Raw genomic sequence first — 23648 nt, 5'->3', positions numbered from 1 at the left:
CAGTGTCCCATTTCCTTCAATACATAAAGCTAGTCTTCAGCATGTACCAGTCTATCATGACTGGAATTAGAAAGCTGCCCTTTAAATGCCATATATTCCATAGTAGGCTGAATGCTCTGATTTCAAATGATCAATTAGGCCTCTCAGTGTCACAAATAGATGAAGCCCTAGAAATGAGTTCCTGACACTAAGTCCCCACAGGCTATTATTTTTTAATCCTTTTCAATATTTACCTTGTTATCTCTTTAAGCCGAAGTGATTCAACTGAGCCACATTCTCCATCAGATCTTCTACCTATGTCTCCAAGTGTATATGCAGTGCTGAGAGAAAACCTGAGTCCCACCACCATTGAAACTGCAGTATGTTCCCTTTCTTTTCTATTGCTGGTCAGGGGCATGTCTAATGAAGCAAAGGTGGTGTGTGAATCAAAGGGACTGAAGTTCTGCCTGGGCTGTGAGGAACACGTTTATCAGAACAAATCCGTGAGCATAACACAGAGGGGCAGCTGTACGGTCGGTCCTGTGTTGCTGGTATCACAGGCCTTGAGAGCAGACACCTTTGCTTACTTGAACTGCTCCAGGTGCTTCCATCAAAGCCACCAAAGGACAAAATATTCCCGTATTTTACTCAAGTACACTTCTTCCTCCCTACTTCCAACATTGACCCCACAACTTTAGCAGGCAACACATATTAGTCAATATTTATAAACCTAATTTAATTTTTAATTTAGGTACTCAAGCACCACAAATTCCAATTTCTCTTGCGTAATTTTTCCTCGTGCTATTAGTCCCATCTCAGGAGCTTCCTCAATATATGAGTAACAGTCAACAGCAGCATGATAATACTCTTCTGAGAACTGAGTCCTAATCTAAATGCTGTAACATGATTTAAAATAATACATTCTGTTTATTATTACTCCCCAATACCATCATGCAGTTCAAACCCCCAATTTACATGAGGATGAACATATACCAGAATAAGAGAATCTTGGAGCACCCTGAGCCCCTACAGCTTTGTATCTGGTGTGGGGGAGGAAAGATTTCCTCTGCCCTTCAAGAGTCAAATTGGCATGAGACAGATTAACAGGAGAAAATAAAATTTAATTACAAACCTGTGGGGCTGCCTAAGAATATGAGGTCCACAGGCAGTCAGGCAGGTGAGGCTTATATACCATTCTGAGCAAAGGAGAAGGGGCTAAGGGTCTGGGACTTCAAAGGAAGGAAGAGGAAAAAGAGTAAATGTTTGCTAACACAGAAACAATGCAATACAGAGAGGAAAGAGATCTGCTAAATTCCTCCCTGTCTACAACCCTAGTTCATTTTATACTACAGCTATCTATGGCGCTAGCTCCCTTCCTGGAGAAGGTCCTCTATCTAAATTCCTTTAGGAGGTCATGGGGAGGTCTAAGTTTCTTACTAAGCTTTCTATTTCTTCAAAATAATCAGCCTGGAATAATACACATGCCAAAGAGGCACATTTTGGGGCAGCAAATTTTACATAAATCAAGTGGTTTTTAGTCCTTTTCCTGAAGATCTCCAGGGATGGAAAGTCTATACTCTCCCTTGACAGCTCATTCTAATGTAAGTTGTCCTTAAATCATTTAGTTATAAAAAAAATTTTTTTGCAACATCTTGTACCTATTTCTGCACTGTGTTTCTGTGGGATAAATAGGCCTTCTTAAAACAGTTTCCATCTACTGAAAAGATGTCTTTTATTTTATACTGATCAACCTCAATTACTTTTGTGAATACTTAAGAAATTAATTGGTATAAAGATTATGGAGTATTTAATAGACAAGAGGATGTTCACCTTAAGAAATACTTATTTGCAAAACAATAGTCTCCTCAAAGGTCATTTTCATTTCTCAATTTTAGATGAAGTCTCCATATTCTGCTGAATGACAGATGAACTTCTGAAGCTCAGAAGAAGGAAGCAAATGAAAACATTTAAAGACTGAAATATGCTAACAATCACATCCTATTTCTTCAGCTTTAGATGTACCAGTTCCCAGGAAATGGTTCACATCTGAAGCCTTCCATTCACTGGCAGGGCACTCCCAACTGGAGTGCTGTTATTGAAATGCTGAAATCAAAACTTCAGATAAACTTTCAAGATAAGACACTTTAAGAAAACCACTGTTAATATAATATTAACAAAAGGCCCCTTTGTATGTGTTTGTTTCATTTCCAATTTTGTTTCTCACATATTACTTATGATTTTGGCTTAGAAGGTTGAAATGTGTTAAAATTTCAGAATAAAATCAAAGCCAAGAATAAGAGAGTCACACTTACATTACTCAAAAACCAGTATGAACGCCTGAAGGAAAAGCCCAATAAGCCAAGTCCTGAGCTCTGACAAGTTAAGAGTCATCACACTAGATACAAGATGGAGGTAATGCAGGAGCAATTCCCAGGTGTCTTGTGGTGAATTAAGAATCGTCTTGATGGCTGTATCCACACTGTCCCAGCATCAGGGTTCACAGCAGACACACAGGTAAAAACCTCATGCCAACAGGACTGGGAATAGAATAACAACACTGGCCTTGGGTAAGTGGTTTAATTCCTGGGCTGCATGCTCCCCTTTTCTGTGAGGGCCCCATGGCTCTTCCCAGCTAGAATAGTCTCTGGTCCCATGGATCCAACCTGAGCCTTGGGAAAGGAGTTTAGGATGACATGTTCCATCCCTTCAGTTTTCTGTGGTGATGAGGGAGCAGAGGGAGTTTACTGGATAGTGATGCATGTAGGTGAGTTGCGGTCTATGTTGATCCTTACTTTGCCCCAACTGGACGCTTAGAGGTGCCGCTGCCCAGACGCCACCCTTAGTAACAGTGTGGGTAAAGCTCAAGACCTGGAGACCTCTCTGGGTCTCCACATCCTGGGAAAGCTGCTGAGCCAGGTCAGGAAGTCACCATACCAAGGCATCAGCCATGACCAGCTACAAAAAGTCCTGACGCCTGTGCCATGGTAAGACTTGACTGCAGAGTCAGAGATGACAGTCTCCACTGCAGGGCTTATCTCCAACTCCTTCCACCCATCTCCCATGCTCCAGGCAGCCAAACAGGAGTAGCTAACATCTGATGGAAAATATTTCAAAGAGAGAAAAAGGCTTTTAATACAACCTGCCTTCTTGCCTACATTCCATCCTATCAATGTCATCCTTTATTTGTACCCACATGTGCCCAAGTACATCCTACATTTGACCCTATGGGGTAAACTCTGCCCCTGCCCCCTGGCCAGTTCCCTTACTCCTTTGCAAGTTCCTGACAGTACTCAGGGTGAAGGGTCTGTTGGATGGAGGACCACAGGGCTAACTCGAGGTGTGTTCTCCCAGTCTCTACTGCCCTCCACAAAGCCAGTTTTCTAAAATTTTTATATCACTTGGCAGCAGAGTAGAGGAAATAATTGAAAACCTGGTTTAAAACTGTTTTGTTTGATATTTGAACTATAAAATGATTATTATAGTTTTATCTTTAAAGAGGTAATTTCCTACCAGGGAATAACTCTTAATTGGATTAGATACAAAAAAAGGTTGCAGAAACTTTTCATTCCTGGAATGTGTTGAAAGTATGATGGACTCTTACTTACACAGCAGAAATTTTAAAGCTTACTAATGTTGGTAGCAGAATCTCAAGGTTTTATATGTGATCACAGCCATCATTGTTGTTTGGGGGTAGACAATATGAAGACATCTATAGTTTGCTCCCTATAATAGAGGCAGAGGCCAAGTGGTAAGATTAAGAGTTCAGTAAGTGACTATCTTTATTTAGATTCAGGAAAATCAAGTTCTTGATCTTAGCATAAAGAGTTATTTCCCAAGAGTGCGAGTCATGCATTCCAGAAATTATTTTTGTGGGGGTAATGGGATTTTATCAGGGGACTCCTAGGAATACCTGTTTAGTTCAGGCTAAGGTGTACATTTGGGGTGGAAATGCAGTGGGAAGGGAATTTAGACCACGTTTACATCAAATCCTACCCCAGAAAATGTTTTCTGCCAATTAGTAGCAAATAAGCAACATTTAATGAAACAAAATGTAAATTTATTTTTAAGATATTAATCACATTTTTCACTTCTCTCCTCACCCAACCCAAACCAATCACAGATGTCCATTTTGCCAATCTTTTTTCAAATTCTTTTTAAAGACTCACTTTGACAAATTGTACTGAATATCAGTGCCTTATCTGGAATAAATGCCAAAAGAAGCAGCTGCCGGTAGATTTCCTCAAGTCTTACAGTAGCAAGGAAGGCCCTTTAAAGAATCATAAAGAATGAGTATACCTCCGGCGAACCCAGGGATTTTTCTTTTCCTCACATGGTTCAGAAGGCGCATGAACCCCCTGCAGAGGAAGGAACAGAATCAGGGGTCAGACTGTCCTAGCACTGTGCTATCACAGATACCTGTAGTCTAGAGGTAGCAAGCTGGCTTCTGCATGCACATGCTCCCATTCCTGACATAGAGACAATTTCTTTTTCAAATTGACCATGAGCATTGACTGATTTGACTGGCTGCATTTTTTAAAGTCTGGCTTATTGAAAAATAATTTACGTATAATAGATTTCACCCTTTTCTGACAACAAAGCCATACAATTGTGGAACATTTCCACCAGAGTCCTCACAAAGAGGACACTATAAAAACACAATGAAGGACATTCTGTGTAACATCCTTTAAGTAAATACAACAAACAGTTCCATGTGGCTTGCTATATAGACTGAGGGCTCTAAAATATACTGGATTTTACTCCCTTAAAAATCTTTGAATGACTCATAGCATTTTGGATTAGCTGTTCTACCTGGGGTGTATGGATAGAATTCTGGTGGTGCATGAGTTTGGATGGTAAAAGTTAGAGTTTGATTTTCACAAACTTCTAACTGAAACTTAGAATTTCCTTCAATTAGAAATAAAGGCAACAAACTATAACCACCACATTTTTGTCATATTACAGTTGTTACAGTTTTCTCAAAATATTGCTTAGGCTAAGCACAAGTTTGAAATTGTATTCATCAGCCCCACTGCTAGATCTTATTTAAAGCCATTAAAGAAGCATGTAAGTTACTATATGACAAGTTGCTTTTACTTTTTCCATATCTGTATTTCAATGCAATTGGTTTCCTATTTAATCTTATGTATTTTATTTTATTCAACTAAAAACATTACTCTTGGAAGGAGTTCATAGATTCCATCAGACTGCAAAGAACTCCATGGCACAAAAAACAGTTAAGAATCCCAGCTCTGGATGAAGACCACATTTCCCAACTGATTTTTCCCAAGGTCAGATGTTATTTAGGTTTTTCTTAAGAAGAGTCTAAACTAAGTTTTCAAGTCGCCTCTCATCACTTCTCTTGTCCTCCAAAACACACACAAGCAGGATTGACTGAACTACTTTCAGTTTCTTTGATGGCCCATGCTGGCTCTCACTTCCTTCTGCTGGAGTCTTTCAATTCTCCCACCCCACCCCCATCTGCCCTTTCACCTGGATAACGTTCCCACATCATTCAGGCTCTGGAAAGCCTTCCTGATAAATACACACCATACATGTGTGTGCGTGCGTGTGCACGTGGCTCAGGTCACGCCATCTCTCCATATTCTCTAGATTCCCCAGCACAATTCCTACCACCTTTTTACAAATGCTTATCATTGGTCTTTACAAGACTCTAAGCAAGCTCTGTATGTACAGGGAACAAGAAGGCTTTGTTCACAGTTACAACTCTAAAATGTAGCACAATCTTCCTTCCCCTTAATAAATATTTGTTAAAGATTTAGTGTTTGAACACATAGAGGGCAGTAAGTAGTTGATTGCTTGCTTTTGCTCCTTGATCTGCCTGCAAAACTAAGCTAGAATTCTCTTTATAATACTTCAAACCCTAAAATTATGGAACAGTCCCTAATACCAAACTTCAAACTGATTAACCAAAACATGCTTGCTATTACTCAAACAATACAGGACATCCCCTCTACTTCACCTCATTCATGACTTCCAAACTCTGTAGAAAGGCTCTGGATTAGACTGTTTGATTATTAGCTCGTTCTAATTACCCTATGTACCTGACATCCCAGACATTCGCCCACCCACACATGAACCAAGTGTTCCTGAATTTTCCATTAACTCCCCCCTTCACTCAACTCATTGCTCTACTACTCCTTCCTCTGCTAAATGTCCTATGCAATTCTGTACCTCTCTTACATTAGGCTTGACAGTCAGTCATCCATGAAGATGGCTCACAGACTGCTGCCAATGGGCCATCTACATAGGGTGAGAGGGAGAGAGGTAGGAAGGAGCTTGGAGGATTGGTACTTTCATTAAAATCCCTTGGGGGAGTTTTTCAAAATGTACATGCTCTTTATTCTCTTCTCCCTCAATTCTAGCTCAATAGGCCTGGAGCCCGTGCTAAGTTCTGAATGGTGGAATTAACCTGTGATTCCTGCAGCCAGTGTTGGTCAATGACGTTAGTCATTCAAAAAATATTTTTGAAACTCTGAATCAGGCATTGCCTTTCTCTACTAGGGCTTACCATCTGAACCACAAGACAAAATGTACTTTGCTTGACTATTTTCTCAATTCTCCCAAGGACAACACATAGATGTATATGCCATTCTAGAAGTATAGATAGGAGAGAAGATAATTCATACACAGATGCCTCCGGACATGAGGCTTAATTCTCTCTCGTGTAACTGGGGATGAGACAGTTTTGTAACACAGCATAAAGCCCCTCCTGTTGTGAGAAAAGGTGAAAACAGGCAAGCAAATAATAAAGGGCAGATATACTGCTAGGAAGAACATAAATGTGATACAGAGTAACTGGGAGCAGTGGTCAATTAAGGTCTCTCTAAGGCGATCATATTGGGCTGAGACCTAAAGAGAGAAAAGAAGCCAGTTCAGTGAACACGGCCAGGAACATTGCACCCTACAAAAACAGTATTTACATAGGACCCAGGCTGGCGGAAGCTTGGGGTACTTGACGAACAGAGAGAAGCCACCTGGAGGTGAGATAGTGAAGCATGGAGAGAGTGGGGCAAGACGGGCCAGAGAAGGAAGCAAGGCAAGAGCATGTAGGGTTTATAGGGAAAGCTGAAACCTCTGGATTTTGTTGAGTGCTGTAGGAAGAAGTAGTAGTATAGTTTGTTTCTTCGTTATATTTAAGTTTGCATTTGTTTTAAGTAACATGTAAAGGTTTCTATAGAAATCTGTCCTCCAGGGGACTTCATGTGTGTGCAACCTGTGCAGTGCACAGGGCCAAGCACTCAGAAGGGCTCCGTTTGTGGTTTAATGCTCTGCTGTTGGGTTCTTGAAATTCTTAGTAAGTTTTTAATAAGACGCCCCACATTTTCATTTTGCAATGGACCTTGCAAATTATACAGAGGGTCCTGTCCTCTAACGCCCATATGCATGATGGGAATTATGTAAAGTGCGCTTACAGGTCCATTTGCTGCAGCCAAGGGGACTGATGCCTGATCTCACAGGAGGTCCAGTCCTGTACGCCCCTCACACGCTGGAAGTCCTAGACTGGTCCCTAGGTCACCCTAAATAGGGAAAGCCCTTTAAGAGTGGTTGAGTTGAGCACAAAGGAACCCAGTCCGCGCCTCCCGGAACCAGAGTAAACTGCAATGACAGCAGGGTGGGCCAAAACTATTTCTCCTGTGCCTGCTGTCTTTCAAGATCATGGTCCATTGACTACACTATATTCTCCCCTAATATACTTCTCCTTCACTCCCTCGGCCATAATCACCATAAGGGAGAAGGCAGGGGCTGAGAAGACCCCAGGAGAATGTGGAAAGCCCCTTTTGCAATGTAACAAAGGGGCCCGTCGCCCACTTTCATCCTCACCTGTAAGAGCAGCCACCCCAGCTGCCTGAAAGTGAGTTAGCATGCATGCAGACAATGCAGGTACAGAAGAGACGAAGGGCGCTGCTAGCCTCTGGGGAGACGGGACAGACGCCGCTCCCCGGCAGGCGGGGCTGGGAGGGGCAGGGGGCGCGCAGGCAGCGGGAAAGCCCCGGGCTCGCGCCTGCGCACCGCTCTGCACGTCTAACTTTCGCTTTTCGGTTTCCTCCCAATCCTGCTCCTTCTGGCTCCCGGGCCGATTCCCCGAAAGCACGTGGGGTGGCTCTTCTGAGCATCCGCGTCCCTCCCGCCGCGCGGCGGCGGCTGATTTGGAAACCTTTCAACCAACCCGAAGACTCGCGTCTCCCCGGTAAACCCCATCCTGGGCAGTCATGGGCCGCTGTCTTCAATTCACAAACTTCAAAAAGTGTTTGTGAGCGCGTTACGACCACGAATTTAAAAGTGCTTTAGACATTTAAAAAGAAAAAATTAAAAAGAAGTAATCCAACACTCAGAAACATTAACATTTTCAAGTATTTTCCCTCCTTTCTTTCCCTCGTTCTTTTTCTCTGAGTGTTTCCATGTATTTACATTTCCATATATTCTCACAGTAACAGTACAATACTACATTTTCTATCCTACATTTAAATTTTATACGTATTTTCAAATGTAACTAGTCTTTGAAAGCATGATATTGACATTCTACCATATGAATATCAAAAATCCACAGAACTGCAGGGAATTATTAGGAATCCTATTATTTCAATCCGGCTATATTACAGATTAACAACACAGCTTCACTAAGTGTTAACTCCTACTATTAGATACTTAGGTTATCAACATTAGAAAAATTTTCTAAATTAAATGATTGCTAGAAGGAGAAAGTCTTTAAACATATTACTAAAGTTTTTTTTAAAATCAGATTTGTATCTGCCATTTGAAACAGAGCAACGCAGTAAAGACAGACCACAGAGCTAGTAAGTATTCCATGGGGGTGTGGTGAGGACACACAAGGCAGTGTACTAAGGGGGGAGGAAAAATACCAAGGAAAATATTCATGGTTGGGGGCAGGAATGGTCCTGCACCACTAAGAAACTCCTTAGAATTCAGTAGTTGGATGCTTTGCTTCCCCCCATAAGATTTGTATCAGTGATCTATTGCTGCATAACAAACCAAGCTACCCCCAAAACTCAGAGGACAAAACAACAACCAGTTATCATTGTTTGTGAGTCTAGAGCACGCTGCTTATTGGGTCAGGCCATCTGATCTACTTTCAGCGCAAATCCTCTCTCACATGGCTGAGGCCTGAGCCCTGACGGCCTCACAGCTGAGCTGTGGCCCATGTGCTGTCTCATGTTGCAGCAGCTCATCTGCCCTGCCATGGATGCAGGCAGTGTTCTGGGAGTGGTAAGGTACTCGAGGCCCAGCCTCAGAATAACACAGTGTCATGTCTGCAGTGTCATGGTCAAAGCAAGTCATGAGCCATTCCAGATTCAAAGGGTGGAGAAATAGCTCCCACCTCTTGCTGGAAGGAGCTACAGAGTCACACTGCAAAGGGGGTGTGGATACAGGGAAGGGAATAATGTGGCCATTATTGAAAACAATCTACTGGGAGATACTTCCTAATACCGTATAATGAGAATTATGTAACTGATAATATCTATCTTTTTGCCTTGGATTGTAGGCTGCATTGTATTCTTTATATTTCCATTCACTGTAAATATAATTAAATGCTAGTGGGTGATTTGGAAGAAAGGATGAATGAAGAATAAGAATGATACTGTCTTCTTCTCACCGAGCAAAAATAAATCTGCAACAAATGGGGGGGTCTGAGATGGTTTCTAAGAGTCTTTCTATGGTAACACCATGTGAATTTATGAGTTATTCCAGTGCCTTCAATTATTCATCATAAAATGTGCTGTCTAGCTAGACTCCTCACCATTCTTTACTCTCTGACTATGCACCAGTTGAGGGATGGCAGATAGTAAGTTTCATCTCGCCTGCTATTTCTAATTGGTTTTGGGTAACTAACTAGATGCAGTGTTCAGAAGTATTTGGAAGCTGGGCAGTGGTGGCAAAGAAAATCCTGTCACTTGCTGCTTTTTTTTTGTAACCCAAACACAGGTCTTGGCATTTCCTGTTTTAAGTTTTATCCAGTTGGTTTCAGTCCAGCAGCATTCTAGCCTCTTAAGATTATTTCATATTTTGATTTCTGTCATCTATGAATTAATCAGCTATTTAAAAATGAACCCTCAGTGACTTAACAAACACATCTCATTCCTGAGCGTGCAGGTGGGCTGCGGCAGTTCTGTTTCCGGTGGCAGGTTCAGGGGTGCTCCCCTCTCCTTCCAGGACTTGGGCTAGAGGAACAGTGACTGCTTGAGCCCGCTGTCCACTGATGCTGGCAAGGAGCACACAGGACAAGTTGGTCACACAGAACATGCAAAGTCTCAGGTTGGCTGGAATGTTCATCACATTTGCTCACATTCCATTTGTCAGAGCAAGTCACAAGGCCAAGGCCGGAGTCAGTACATGGGGAGGTACGCTCCATTCTTAGTGAACCATGGCAAGAAGTGGGAAAGGAAGAAACATTTGAAAAATAATACAAACCACCAGACACGGTATCAGCTATTTTCTCTAGATTTGTGTCTTTCTCAAAGTTGGTATTGTTGGGATACACATATAGTTGCCCAAGCTGACTATTCTGAGGAGGCTATCACTAAGGGGACTGGATCTGTCATTTCTAGATCTCAAGTTTTTTCTTTGTTTGGCTTTTGATTTAACTGCTTTTTAGCAGTCAAATGTTAAATAGTCACACTTATAAAATACATATAGTTTGCCCTCCAGGAACTTAGACATTTGGAGGACTAGGCTTGGACACTTCAAAAACCACAATATAAGGTAGTGTGTGGTGATTGTCAACATAGAGAAACTTATAGAAAATATTATTTCAGAGACCAGATTGATCACCACAGGCTGAGGTGATTGCAGGACAATATAAGATTTGGGCTTGGTTTTAAAAGTTGGATAGGGATCTGTTACATGAAGGGAGCAAGAAGCAGGACTTACATTTAGTATGTGCAATATTTGTCAATAGTATGTGTATATGGGGCAGAAAAGGGAAAATTGAAAGCATGGGGGAGAGCAGGGCATAGAGATCATTTGATAAATGGGACAATGGGGGGATCCAGACTGCAGACAAAGTTTTGTGTTTATCATGCAGTGAGAGTCATCGGGGCTTTCGAGCAGGGCATGATCACATCACTGTGGTGTCTTGGAGAATTTAATTTGCAAATATGGCTGGGGGTGGGGGTGGAAAGGGAGAGGAAGAATGTAGTCTACTTGGCATTTCTTGCTGCATTCCAATTCTGAAGTGATGAAGGCCAATAGTACAGTATTGTCAATGATGGTAAAACTAAGGAGGTTAAAAGCAGAGAGATGAAAGTACCCATAGTACTTGATGATAATTGAAATGTGGAGAGCCAAAGAGAAACATCTTATTTGCAGATGTTAAAATTATTTAATTCTGCCATCAATATTGAAACTAGTCTTTGTGCAAGTTTGACACTATCAGAAAATCATATTTTTAACATATTATCTACCCTTCCTAGAGTCGGCTTTTATCAAACATTTTCTGAGTCCTAGCACAGGTGAGTAGGAGGGGAAGAGTTGTTTTTTTGGTGGCCTAGCATCTTTACACAGAAGGCTGCTACTTTGGTAGCAAGAATCATTGTTATCACCAGTTCAGTACTAGCTTTGTGAGGGTGCATATGCGATGAGAAGAAGTTTATAAATGTGGGAAGAAAGGAAAACTATAATAGACACACATATAAGCATATCCCTGAGAAGTTATTTACTTTTTCTACCCAAATTGCCTTATTATTCAAAGCTTGATTCATATTCCATCTACTTGAAGAAACACATTGATTTTATGGGTATACATTCCAAGATCTAAACTAGGCTGGACTCAGGGATGCCCACCTGGGGAAATGACATTAAGGCTGAGATATTAGCTAAAACATAAAAGATTACTTAGCTAGCAAAGAAGTTTGGGGAGGGATATGTTGGCTCAAGGGGCTTTCCAAATGGAGAACTGCTGGTAAAAAGGCCTGGAGTTTGGGGAAAGAGCTTGGCTTACATGAAGAACAAAAATGCTGAAGTAAGGAAAGGAAAGAGTGGCACAAGATGAGGTTAGAGAAAGTGATAGGGGAACCAGGGCCTTGCAGGCTGTGTTAAGAAATTTGGATTTTATAAGAAAAGCCATCACAGGCTTTTTCATGTCGTCAAGCACATGATCTGCTTTGCAATTAAAAAAAAAATCACTCAAACTGCTTTATGGACAACGGATTAACAGGGAGTGAGACAGCCAGTTTTGGAATACATTGCAATAATCCAAAGGAGAGAAAAGGAGGGGATGACATAAAAGATAGAGGTAAGTGATGAGACTTGAGAATAGTTAGGAGGAAGAATGAACAAAGCTTGAGGAACAGGTATTGAGGGTGAGGCAGAAGGAAATGTCAAAACGGATTTCTAGCCATTTGGCATGTGCCATTTCTAGAAAAAAAGACAGTTTGAAGAGAAAGATGATGAATTGATTCTGCATATAACTAGTCTGTGGAGTTTACAGGATATCCAAGAAGAGTTAGGTGGGGGCTGTACACCTGGGTGCGGGGTTTGGAGGTAAGGTGTGGACAGGATACCCAGGTGTGGACAGGAGACACATGTAGAAGCACTCCATATCTAGAAGTAAATTTAAGCTATGAGTAAAGTCATCACAACAGGTCGTGCGGAGGTGTAGGTAAAGCTGACCAATATTCGGACCCTGACAACACTGAACAGAGGAGGGTTTAGCAGTGGAGCTGGAGCAGCGGTAAGGGAATTGTGTCAAAAAGGTAGGAAGAAGCAAGGAGGCCGTGTCGGCATCGTGGCCAAGGAAGAAAGTGCTAAGGAATGGTGGCGTCAACTGTGCTGAACGTCTCTGAGCGTTCATGCAGGGTAAGGATTCTGTTCCCTGGGTTTATAGCTTCTAAAATGACAGTGTCCTCACTTGCGTCCACTGCCTCAGGGCTAAGGCAGGCATCTCAAAGATTCGGCTTCTGCAAAAGCATAACTTCCTTTTAGTTGTTCTCTAAAGTTGTAAATATAACCGCCAGTCCGCTAAGTTGCACCACGGAGCCGAGCTTCAGGTTACCCACACGGGGGCCCAAGGAAGGACCAGGCGGGTGGTAGAGCAGCTGTGCCCGGAGGGAGGCAGCGCGCCCGCGGAACAGCCACGTTCGATTGGACCAGCGGGTTCCCTGTGTGATTGGAGGAAGCGGAAGAAGGCGGGGCGCGCGGCCCTGCCTTTTCTCCCCGCAGGTACTTTCCTTTCTCTGCAGAGTCTGCGGAGATCCCCGGCGGCGCCCAGGACAACGCCCGTCAGACTCCAGCCTGAGCACAGGCCGTCCAGGCGCCCGGGAAAGGCTGCAGCGCCGCGCCTCCGCCCACTCTGGCCACCGGCGCTCATAGTGAGTGGGTGTGAGGTTCCGGGTGCGGGGGTGGGGTGCGCCGGGACCGGAGCCATCCAGGCCTGGCAGCGGGGCGTCCTGAGGGGACGGGCTTTGCAGTGCTGGCAGGTGAGTCAGTCATCGCAGAAGAGAACGCGTCCCGAGTATGCCAGGTGCTGTTCTAGGTGATGGCATGGTTGCCCCTGTCAGTCAAGATGTTTTGTGAAATAGAATTTTCCCCACTCACCCTTCCTTTTCCCTTCTTCTCGCCCCTTTTCCCACCACAGTCACGTTTTCGTCTTTTCACCGCAAGTTTTCATTTGCTGTCTGCTACTCAGCAGAGCTGTCTAGTTTAGACGCCGGTACCCTGTGCATGCAAACCCAACAACAGTCTGGCACCTGACGGCCCTGCTGTGTGTAGCTGCTACCTGGGTTGAATCCCCAGCCCCTGGCTGGAACACAGGGTGACAGGTTAGTAAATGTTACTGGCAGGGTATGAATGGGTGCATGACTTCGGAATCTTAATTATGTCTCTATGTTTGAGGATGAAGGAGCTTAATGTCTTCCGAGAATATAGAAGTAATGTTTAGTTCCTGCAAACCCCCACATAACTTAATTAGTCTTTAAAAAATACATTGTGACTACTACTGAAGAGTTTGGGGGGTAGTTATATAGGTGTGTGGTTGTGCTTTGGGTGTTGTTTGTATAGATTGCAAATTGTTGGTTTTATGGGACAGAAATAAGACTTGAGCCCCCAGCACAATCCAGTATACAACTGTTGCTTAACTGAGGATTCGGGACTCAAACTTGTTGGACAATAATGCAGTTTGCCTTTTACTTTCTAATTCAATCTGAAATACACTAGATTTCAATTCAACAAACGATTATTGAGTACATACTATGTGCAGGACACTGTCCAAAGTATAGAGGCTGTTTAAAAAGAAAAAGGCCCAGTCCTGGGAAGCCTGGAGGTTATATCATTCAGGGAAGACATCATAGAGCTTTCCAAGGAAAGCTAAAAGAGGTACAGAATGCAACGTGGCACAAATCAAGAAAGCTAAATTCTTCCTGGGTAGGTTTCAGACAATTTTACGGATGGGGCATTTGCATCTACCTTTGAATGCTGGTAGGATTTAGAGAGGCAGAAATTTGTCGGGAGGCTGATTTCAAGGGTGAGTGACAGCTGGAGCAAAGCAGAAATGTTGGGCATAGCCAAAAAAAAAAAAAGTACGTAATGTAACAACTGGGTTGCTTTGTTTATGGATGAAAATAGGGTCAGGGTGGAAATCAGCCTAGGAATGGGCAAACTGTAGCAGTTTAGAGCAATAGTATGATATGGTCCAACTCGTGTGTAGCAGGAGGCTGGATTGGGAAATAGTGCTGGAGGCAGGGAGCAGGAGGTCTTGGGACTGGAGAGGAAGGAGTCAGCCCTAAAATTAGGATTTGAGCCAGCTGACTGTGCAATAGTCATGCTGCTCTCTGAGTTAGTAATGTGGATTCTGGGTTTATCAGCGTGAATTTATTGATCATTTGCTCTGTGCCAGGTGCCAAGTCTGTGCTAGCTCATCCATTCTTGCCGACCAACTGTGTGGTAGGGAAGTAAGTCTCCTGAGGCCATGCACCTAATAAGAGGTGTCACAGCTCCTGCTGGTAGCACAGGCTGGCAAGTTTGCATTAGGCATGCCCTTAACAAACACCTAGCAGGGAGGGAGGGAGGGAGCCATGGATTTGGAGTTTTCCACGCAGGTGAAATGAACCCGAAGTTAAAAATCAAACTGCTGTAGCAGGTGTGTCAAATTTCTACTGGTATTTGTGATGATAACTAACTTTACAGTCTGAATGTATCATATCTCTACCTTCCTTTGAAAGGAAATTTGTGGAGTAGACAAGATTTTCATGCCTATACACATGTGCTCACCAGCAAGTGGGCATACACTTTTCCATGCTTTGCTTGAAAATCCAGACCCCTTCCTCAGAGGACTGGTAGGATAAGATTCACATATACCCACCCTGAATATTACCAACCAGGTGCTGATGCCAATCCTAAATTATCCTATGGTGATGGGAGGCTCTTCATTTTCCTAACGGATATTAGGATGTCCTTAAATCAGGTTTTTGTTTTCATTTTTAATCTTCAAACTGCTATGGAAAAATTGACTTAACAGTTATCCAGAGTAGTAGTATTAACTATTCTTTCAAATTACATTTCACAATGTTCCAGTCTTCAAAAATCATTACTGTGATTTAAGACTTTTTGTGCTAGATTTTTTGTTCACAGTATGCAAAGCAGAAGATATATCTCTTTTAAAAGGTACATGGCAAAACTAATTCATTCTTCTATATGAATCAAAAAATATAAAATATCAGTTAAAAATTCCTTGAGTTAAATTACAAATGTATTGTAATTTAAAAAGAGGGTAATTTTTAATAGCTTTTATGATTTGTCCTAAAGCAAACCTAATTCATGTTTTTCATTTATTTATTTGATTAAAGTACAGATTCATTTAAAAGGCATATTTATTGAAGACCTGCTGTGAGCTCAACACCACCATTCTGGAGGTACAGCAGTGAGCAAACCCCCCTCCATGAAAATCCTTCCCTTCATGTGGAGAAAACAGTCAATAATCAAAAGAAAAAAGAAAGTATGTCATAGGTCAGGTGGTGGTTAAGTGCTATGGAGAAAAATACACCAGGGCAGTGTGATAGTGTTTTCCAGGATGAGAATTGGGGTCAATTTAAATAGGGTGGCTAGAGAAGACTTCCTTAATATATTGACATTTGAGTAAAGACCCAAATATGTGTTTCCTGGAAAAGAAAGAAATATTGACCCCCGAACTCAGTAAAAAATAGGCTTTACATATAGATACCATTTAAATAATATATTTCAGAGACAAGTTATGTTTTAAATTAAGTAAGGTATTTAAAAGAAGCATAAGGCTAGAGATGCCTTCTCTGGAGCTGTGGTTTCCATTCATGATGTGTGTCCTGTTTCCCTGTAGGATGTCCCAGTGGTATGAGCTTCAGCAGCTTGATTCCAAATTCCTGGAGCAAGTTCACCAGCTCTATGATGACAGTTTTCCCATGGAAATCAGACAGTATCTTGCACAGTGGCTAGAAAAACAAGACTGGTAAGGAAAGCCCACACAGAGGAGGACATTTTTCTACGCTTCAAAAGTAATTTGTTGATTAGTTACCTTGGGAAAATGAATCTCATCAGTGACTATTGAGCTGATCTGTTGCAGAAAATGTGTTGACTTGAAAAATGTCATGTGTCTCTAGAAAACTCAATGCATTAGTCATTAGGTGTTTTTATGTAGTTTTGTCAATATAATTTTGATATGTACTCCTGAATGCTTTGGAAAAGTTAGATAATGCTGACACCAATTATTTTCCAAACTAGGATCCAGGTTATAGAAAGAAGTAAGTTGAAAGAAATACTTAAAGTCAAATTATGGTAAAACATTGTTAGAAATTTGAAGAAGAAAATAAAATAAAGGGGCTAGCTCTTAAAACTGATATATGTTCAATTTTAAAATGTACTGTTTGCCTATTGCAAAAATTTTAAATGTTCTGAAAGTATTTGACATAGAAAATGGAGGACCCTGAGGATTTTTTCCATGCAGAGATAATTATCATTAACGGTTTCTGGAACAATTTCAGAGGCCTAGAATTTTTCATGGTAACTGTATGTAATAGAAATATTGTACAAACTTGCTAAAAATGACATCAGTTTCAAAAGAAGGGAGGAAACTCTAAGAAAATACTTAAAATTGTTTTTCATAATTCATTAAGGAAAGCCATGTTTTTTTGTCTGTTTAAAGCAGTATCTGAAATGAAATGTGTAAATTTTAAATTTCCCAGGGAGCATGCCGCCAATGATGTTTCATTTGCTACCATCCGTTTTCATGACCTCCTGTCACAGCTAGATGATCAGTACAGCCGCTTTTCTTTGGAGAATAATTTTTTATTGCAACATAACATAAGGAAGAGCAAGCGTAATCTTCAGGTATGACCTGATATTTGCACTTTAGTTGAAATGTTCCCAGGTTTACATAAGAGATTATTTCATTTAGCAGTGCTATGGAGCACACATTTATCATCAGAAAAGTTACAGAGACTGTAAATAAACTCCTAGTATGTGGCTAACATTTTATAGCATAATGAAAATAACATATCAGTTCATTTTGGAAATACATAAGGAATTTTTAGGTTTAAGTGCGTCACCTGTTAGGCATCAGTAATTCTGAGAGAAATGTGATGCTGTAACCTTGTTTTACTGAAAATTGTTGATAGTTAAACTGAAAAAAAAGGGTTACATTTTACAAGCACTGAGCTGTAATAACAGATTGAAACTCAAAGGAACTTTAGTGATGAGAGTGGTCTGAGTCTTCAGAATACGGAGGAGGAATGAGTCCAAAAAGTTGTGACATCCCTAAGGCCCAACTGTGTGTGGTGAATTGGAGCTAGAATCCACCTCACCTCGCTTTTAGTGAAGTTGCCCCCTCATGGAAGAGAAAGTCAAAGGGAATCCCAGGTAGGAGGGAATGTGCTACAAAGTTTTAGGAGTTGTTCAAAAGTGCTCCCAGCATCCCTTTAGCCGGCTACCTTATTTTATTTCTATCCAAATAGAACTTTTCTGTTTTAATGGAGGTGAGAGCTATCATTTTCTTGTTTCATACAACACAACCAAACTGTTCAACTTAGGTAATTAGGAGATTTTTTTTCCTCTGTGACTGTATCTATAGTTTTATAATACCAGTGAGTGGGGAAGTCAGATTAATGTTACGGAAATTTGTTTTCCTACTGACTTTACTTGAATGTACCTGTTTTAAGGAGCCACAGTTTGCCAGCATTTTGCAAACTAACTTTGAAAAGGAAACAGAAAAACTGAGAAGAATGTCTTTGGTCAAATTCAAAGCAGAGACCAACAGATAAATTAATTGAGGTATATTATGGATAAATTTTGTATCATTTGCATTGTTTGAAGATCCTAACAGAAGATTACTGATCTCGAGAACAATAGAAATTAAAGTAAAAAATGACAGGATGTATGAAAATACTTTTTTAAATTAAGAAATAGTTTAGGTACCTATACTTAATTGGAAACTTAAAGCAATTTTTGTCATAATTTGTGCAAAGAATGTTTTGATTTTACCAAAAATAGCTTATATAGAATTTAATAAATGTGAAGTGAGGTCTTTCAGTGGATGTAGGTGAGGTATTTCAGTGGATGTAAGTTCATTTCAATTTATAATACACAATGTTTTAAATGTTCTGTAATTCAACTTATTTTTATTCTAACAACCCCTGTCTAGGATAATTTTCAGGAAGACCCAATACTGATGTCTATGATCATCTATAACTGTCTGAAGGAGGAAAGGAAGATACTGGAAAATGCCCAGAGATTCAACCAGGTACTTTTTTCTAATTGAGCACTAAAGATTATAGTAAAATAAACGTTCATTCATTCATCCAACAAATATTATCAAAGCCTTGTTTAAGACAGTGGTGAAGAGCCCTCTGGTTTTATAGCACCAAGAATTGCAAAAAATCAGATGTAGACATTTTATGGACTCAGATTTTTGACCATGGTCTTACTAAACCCAATATTGCCACCTTCCTGGCAATCAGGATTATTCAGCAGTTTTTTTAAATTGCCATGGCATTTATTCATTCTTCCTTGAGCAGTGGGGTGATGGGAACACCCAGCAGTTAGATGGTTGTGAACCACTGTGGTGTGGGTTGTTGTGGCTGAGACCATTGCATTACGAGGGGGAGAATGCCAAGCACTCTGTGTAATATGTCCTGTGTTCATCCCACTGACAAATAACTAACAGAGTAAACTGTGCAGCAGTGGGGAGGGAGAGGGAGAGAGAGAATTGCAGTAGGAGTGGTGAATGCCATTCTCCATGCCCTTTCTGAGCATTTGACCCAGTCATTGGGAATCTGCTTACCCGGGCATCTAACTCCTGTCTCGCTGTCACACTGAAAGTACCTTGCTGCACCACGTATTTAAAGATACGAATCATTTGTTTTAAGCTCAGGCAGGCTAGCTCATCTAGTACCCGACCTAGCAAACCAAAGCGCATCTCCACTTGGAGGAAAAGCTGGCTGTACTGTCTCCTCTGGCAGAGGTATGCCTGCGATATGGCATACCCCTGGAAGGCTCTCAGCAGGAAATTTTGATTATGTGGGATTTTCATCTTAAGATCATTATGTGATGGGCTACTCCTGTATCTCAGATAGACTTGAGAGAATAGCTAGGAACAGAGACGGGCAGAAGGAACCATCCATCCTGGCACCCAAGCATTTCTCTCCTCACATTCGGCCCCAGGGCCCCGCGTGAGCATCAGGAGGCAGAGTGGGGGCTTTCTGCCTTCTCAGATCACCCCCATCTCCTGGGTATGCTTTGGGTCTTGAAGGCTTGCCAGCTTTTGGTGCCCCTTTAAAAAAGTAGGTAACTTGGGGGAGAGGTTCATTTAAGCCTCTCAGAAGACACCCAAGTTTCAGTGAATACCTTTGAGGAGGTTTAGGTGACTGCCCAGCAGAAAGCAAGAGAAGCACGTCCACCTTGGAGTTTGGGGAAGGACCTGGGTGTCTGGGGGTGTCAGGTAAAGGGAAGGGGCACCAGAGGTGCTTCCTTCCCAGAGTTACCAAGCCTACTACTGGCTGGCTGGGAAATTTAGAAATACTTCTTTGCCATTTCTCCTCTTGTTGAAGTAATATTTTAGTAATGTATCTTCTGTTGATACATATATGTATATGGAATATGTGTTGTCTCATATTCGTTTCAAAATAACCTGGTTTTGGGGCCAAAATTGATAATTGTGGAAACTGTGTGATAAGTACATGGGGATTCAAGACATTCAACAAATTAAAAACATGCAAACTTATGAGTCAGTTCAGAGCATATAAAGAACACAGAGTTCTGTAGAAATGTTGGGATAGGAAAGTATTGTTTCCATTAATTTTTGTTTTAACATAAGGGCTTTTATAAAAAATGTTGAGAATATTATACATAGATACTTCTTGGGAGAATATAAATGTCTGCTGCTATTATAGCACACTAAGCCTTTTTTCTTTTTCATTTTTGATAGTGAGAAAGCTAATTATATGTATGGATGAAGTGTAGGTCCATAAGGTCCACCAGGGTGGGTGGTGATCATTTCCTTTAGGTAGGAGGAAAAGGCAAGAAGGGGCTCTAAGTTTCTCTTTGCAATTCTACCATTATCATCTTGAGTAATAATAGAGTTACCATATGCTGAATGCATGTGTTTCAAATCCTGTGCTAAGCATTCTGTATCATTTGAATAAATGCTTTCGAAACTGTCATTAAAGGTAGATATTCTTAACCCCATTATACAGATGAGAAAAGTAAGATTTAGAGGTCAAGTACTTTGCTCAAGGCGACAGAACTAATGAAATTTGGAATTTAAACCCAGACTGACTTTAAAACACATTCATTAGAGAAGTCGCTTAATCTTCACTTTTCTGATCCGTGAGAGGGGATTTGAGGGTATTCTGACTGGGACTTCTGAACTGCATTGCGTGACTGTCATGTAGCCCCATAATTGGACAGTTGCTTATTGAGCTGAAGACAACAGCCTCCCTGAGCAGAAGATTCTTCTTTGGTCTGGGGTGTGTGAGTAACTCTCTAGAGGTGCAGGCTTGAAATGAGAAAATAGATGACAGTTAAGGTCCCTTCCAGTTTTAACATTTGATTTGCCTGTGGTTTCCTGATGTTTCCTGCTTTGTCAGAAAGTTAAAAAAGGTAAAGACCCACCCTGGAATCAGAATCAGAGTGTAGAATGGTCTTAATGATACTGTTATTTTTTAAGGACACAGTGGTAAGCAAGCAGCTGCTTAGAGATGGGAGAGGGATGGAGGGATGAGTGGGGAGGGAGGGGAAGGAGTAAGAGAATACCAAAGGGTTTTAGTAACTTGGATGGACTACTGCTTAAGTTCCAAGTAAAATCCACAGCCACTAGATTTTTTTTTCCACGAAGTATCTCCCAGGTGACAGCAGGAAAGAAATTTAGTAGCTGGGAGTACAGCTGCATTCTTAAAACCATATTTTTTATGCCCCTGTTCACTAAAGAACCACTTACAGTTTAGGGAGGAGGATTTAGGGGGTCAGGATCCTCTAGTGGCCTGGCCCCCTGTTGGGGTGAAGTGTCCCAGCTGTTACCAGAGTCCACAGGCTGTGACAGCCACGTCACGCTTCTAGCAGACAGCAGCAGAGATTTCCCTGCAGAGGCAAGAAACCTTGTGGAATTACTCATGCTGAGTGGCCAGAATAGCTCTGCTTATCACTTAGTGACACATGGGCACCTGGGGATACCAATCATTTTAATGTATCTTTAATACAAACTTTAAACGGACATGATTCAGATGCATTGAACTTTTGCTCTTCCAGAATATATAAAATGTAGGAAAACTTTCAAAGTTTTCTGTGAAAAAAGACAAAATGTCAATATTAAATATCAATGTAAAAGTCCTAAATAAATATTAGGGGTCAGAATTACATATCACATTAAGAAAATAGCACATAATGATCAAGTAGGATTTATTCCACATTACAAGGGTAGCTCATGACTGAAGAATTTATTAATGTGATTAATTAATTAAGGTAATTCATTATATAGTTAATGTAATTCATTATATTAATAAATGTAAGGAGAAAAAGCATCTGCTTATCTCCATATATGGAAAGGGCTGATAAAATCCAACACCCATCCCTGATAAAAAAACATTTAATTTATTAGAAAGTGATGGATACCTCCTTAATATATTAAAATATGCATCTCTTAGTTCTAGAGACTATTTAATAAGGAAAACACCAGGTCAGATCCATGGCAAGGATGTCCATTATTTCCACTGCAATTTGGCCAATGCAATTAGACAAGAGAAAACAAGTTGAAGTATAAGAATTAAAAACAACATCAAAAAGATATTGGCTCTCCCTGAGTGAATTCATAACTTTAATGTGCTCTCAATAAAAATAACACATTTTCTGGAGCTGTGAAATTCATATGAAAAAGAAACATGCAAGAATAGCAAGGAAACTTGTGAAAAGGTAGAGCCATGAAATGGTTTTAGCCCTACCAGATAGGCTGTGAGGCCTCTGTAATTAAACATTGTTCAGCAGTTCAGGCTCGTGAAGAGAGAGACCAGTGAGAAAGAAGAGATAACCTTGAAGTCAATCCAGGAGCATATGGAAGTTTATATGACAAAGGTGACAACTGAAAGCACTGGGGAAAATGGGAGCTTTTCCCTGTTATTAAGACAAATGGATACCTAGTTACAAAAAAGTTGAGACTGGACACATAACATCACAATAAACACAAGAGTAAACTTCAGGTATATCAGGGGTGTAAAATTAAAAAAGAAAAAAAGAAACCATGCAAGTGTTAGGAGAAAAAAATGGGTGAACTCCTCTGTAATCTGTCAATAGGGAAAGGTTTTCTAATATGAGGGAAAATCCAGGTCTAAATGAAGGAAAAACTGATAAACTTGAACACATAAAATGTCCACATAGAATTTGTGCTGTGTAGGACATGTAAAAAAGATTGAGGGGCCCAGATTTTGCCATGTGGGAGCTTTAACTCTAAATAAAAATAGTGTCTTTCTAGAGTCTAGCCTCAATGAGAACAGGATCTCATGTTTACCACTCTCCCACCCAGGCCTAGGACATTGCCTGACCTTGATTTAGTACCTAGTAAATCATGCTACATGAATAAATCATGGAACGCCTTATGTAATGAACAAATAGAGCTGAGTCTTCTGATTATCAAGGATGAGGACTGAATACTGTCACTGGGACTGGGTTGATACTTGTTATTGCTCTAGAGTAGCAGATATCCATTACAGTCCTTAACAGCAATTCTGTTCAATTTTGATATGCATCTAAACCATCTGATACCTTGTCAAAATGAGCTGTCTAATTCAGTAATCAGATTAGGACCTAAGATTCTGCATTTCCAGTAAGCTCCCCTGTGGTAAAATGCTGCCGGTCTGGTGACCACACTGTGAATCATGTTGCTTTAAGACAAGAAGTGCAGGGTTAATGAAAACAATGTTATCTACAGAATCTGAGAAACCCTGGAATAAATTTCTTATGTGGTACCATGCAATTGTATGAGTTAATGGAAAATCCCAGAAATACTGTTTATTTTAGGCATGAACCAAGCCTAGTTTCTCTGTAGCCTTGTTAACAGGTTGTCAGCACTTTCTAGGGCCTTGGGAACTGAGCTATTTCTTGTCGACATTCATGTGAGAAACTGTAGAAAGTTTTGGAAGGTCTGGGAATGTAGGTGGGTTACTGGCTATGGACTCAACTTTGGC

The 23648-nt window shown here is 41.0% G+C and overlaps 3 protein-coding genes across 10 annotated transcripts in view; 2 read left to right on the top strand and 1 right to left on the bottom strand.

Moving 5' to 3' along the window:
• STAT4 (signal transducer and activator of transcription 4) overlaps positions 1-2013 on the top strand; it is a 97976-nt gene extending 95963 nt beyond the window's left edge. For all 4 annotated transcript variants that reach the window (XM_037009126.2, XM_037009125.2, XM_037009127.2 and 1 more), the window contains 2 exons: positions 251-359; positions 1875-2013. In XM_037009126.2, coding sequence (XP_036865021.1) covers positions 251-359; positions 1875-1901 — 136 coding nt within the window. In that variant the 3' untranslated portion in view covers positions 1902-2013. The remainder of the gene's footprint in view (positions 1-250; positions 360-1874) is intronic.
• Positions 2014-2498: 485 nt separating this feature from the next.
• On the bottom strand, positions 2499-9297 carry LOC108400078 (uncharacterized). Its single transcript, XM_017665272.3, has 4 exons — positions 9113-9297; positions 7822-8283; positions 4276-4334; positions 2499-3073 (listed from the first exon to the last, which is right to left on the bottom strand). The coding sequence occupies exons 1-4, from the start codon at positions 9295-9297 to the stop codon at positions 2841-2843; spliced, it is 939 nt and encodes a 312-aa protein (XP_017520761.2). The 3' UTR covers positions 2499-2840.
• Positions 9298-13143: 3846 nt separating this feature from the next.
• Positions 13144-23648, top strand: part of STAT1 (signal transducer and activator of transcription 1) — a 40727-nt gene continuing 30222 nt past the window's right edge. The window contains exons 1-6 of one of the 5 annotated variants that reach the window (XM_037009128.2): positions 13147-13325; positions 13592-13775; positions 15803-15863; positions 16304-16432; positions 17166-17310; positions 18620-18718. In XM_037009128.2, coding sequence (XP_036865023.1) covers positions 16305-16432; positions 17166-17310; positions 18620-18718 — 372 coding nt within the window. In that variant the 5' untranslated portion in view covers positions 13147-13325; positions 13592-13775; positions 15803-15863; position 16304. Of the gene's footprint in view, positions 13326-13591; positions 13776-15797; positions 15864-15923; positions 15947-16303; positions 16433-17165; positions 17311-18619; positions 18719-23648 lie in introns of those variants that run through there. The other 4 variants (XM_017665275.3, XR_005058736.2, XM_017665274.3 and 1 more) reach the window with 4 other exon arrangements.

Source organism: Manis javanica, chromosome 12, assembly GCF_040802235.1.
Source record: "Manis javanica isolate MJ-LG chromosome 12, MJ_LKY, whole genome shotgun sequence".
Lineage (NCBI taxonomy): Eukaryota > Metazoa > Chordata > Mammalia > Pholidota > Manidae > Manis > Manis javanica.
The sequence above is the reverse complement of the archived record's forward strand: the minus strand, read 5'-3'. Positions and strand labels throughout refer to the sequence as shown.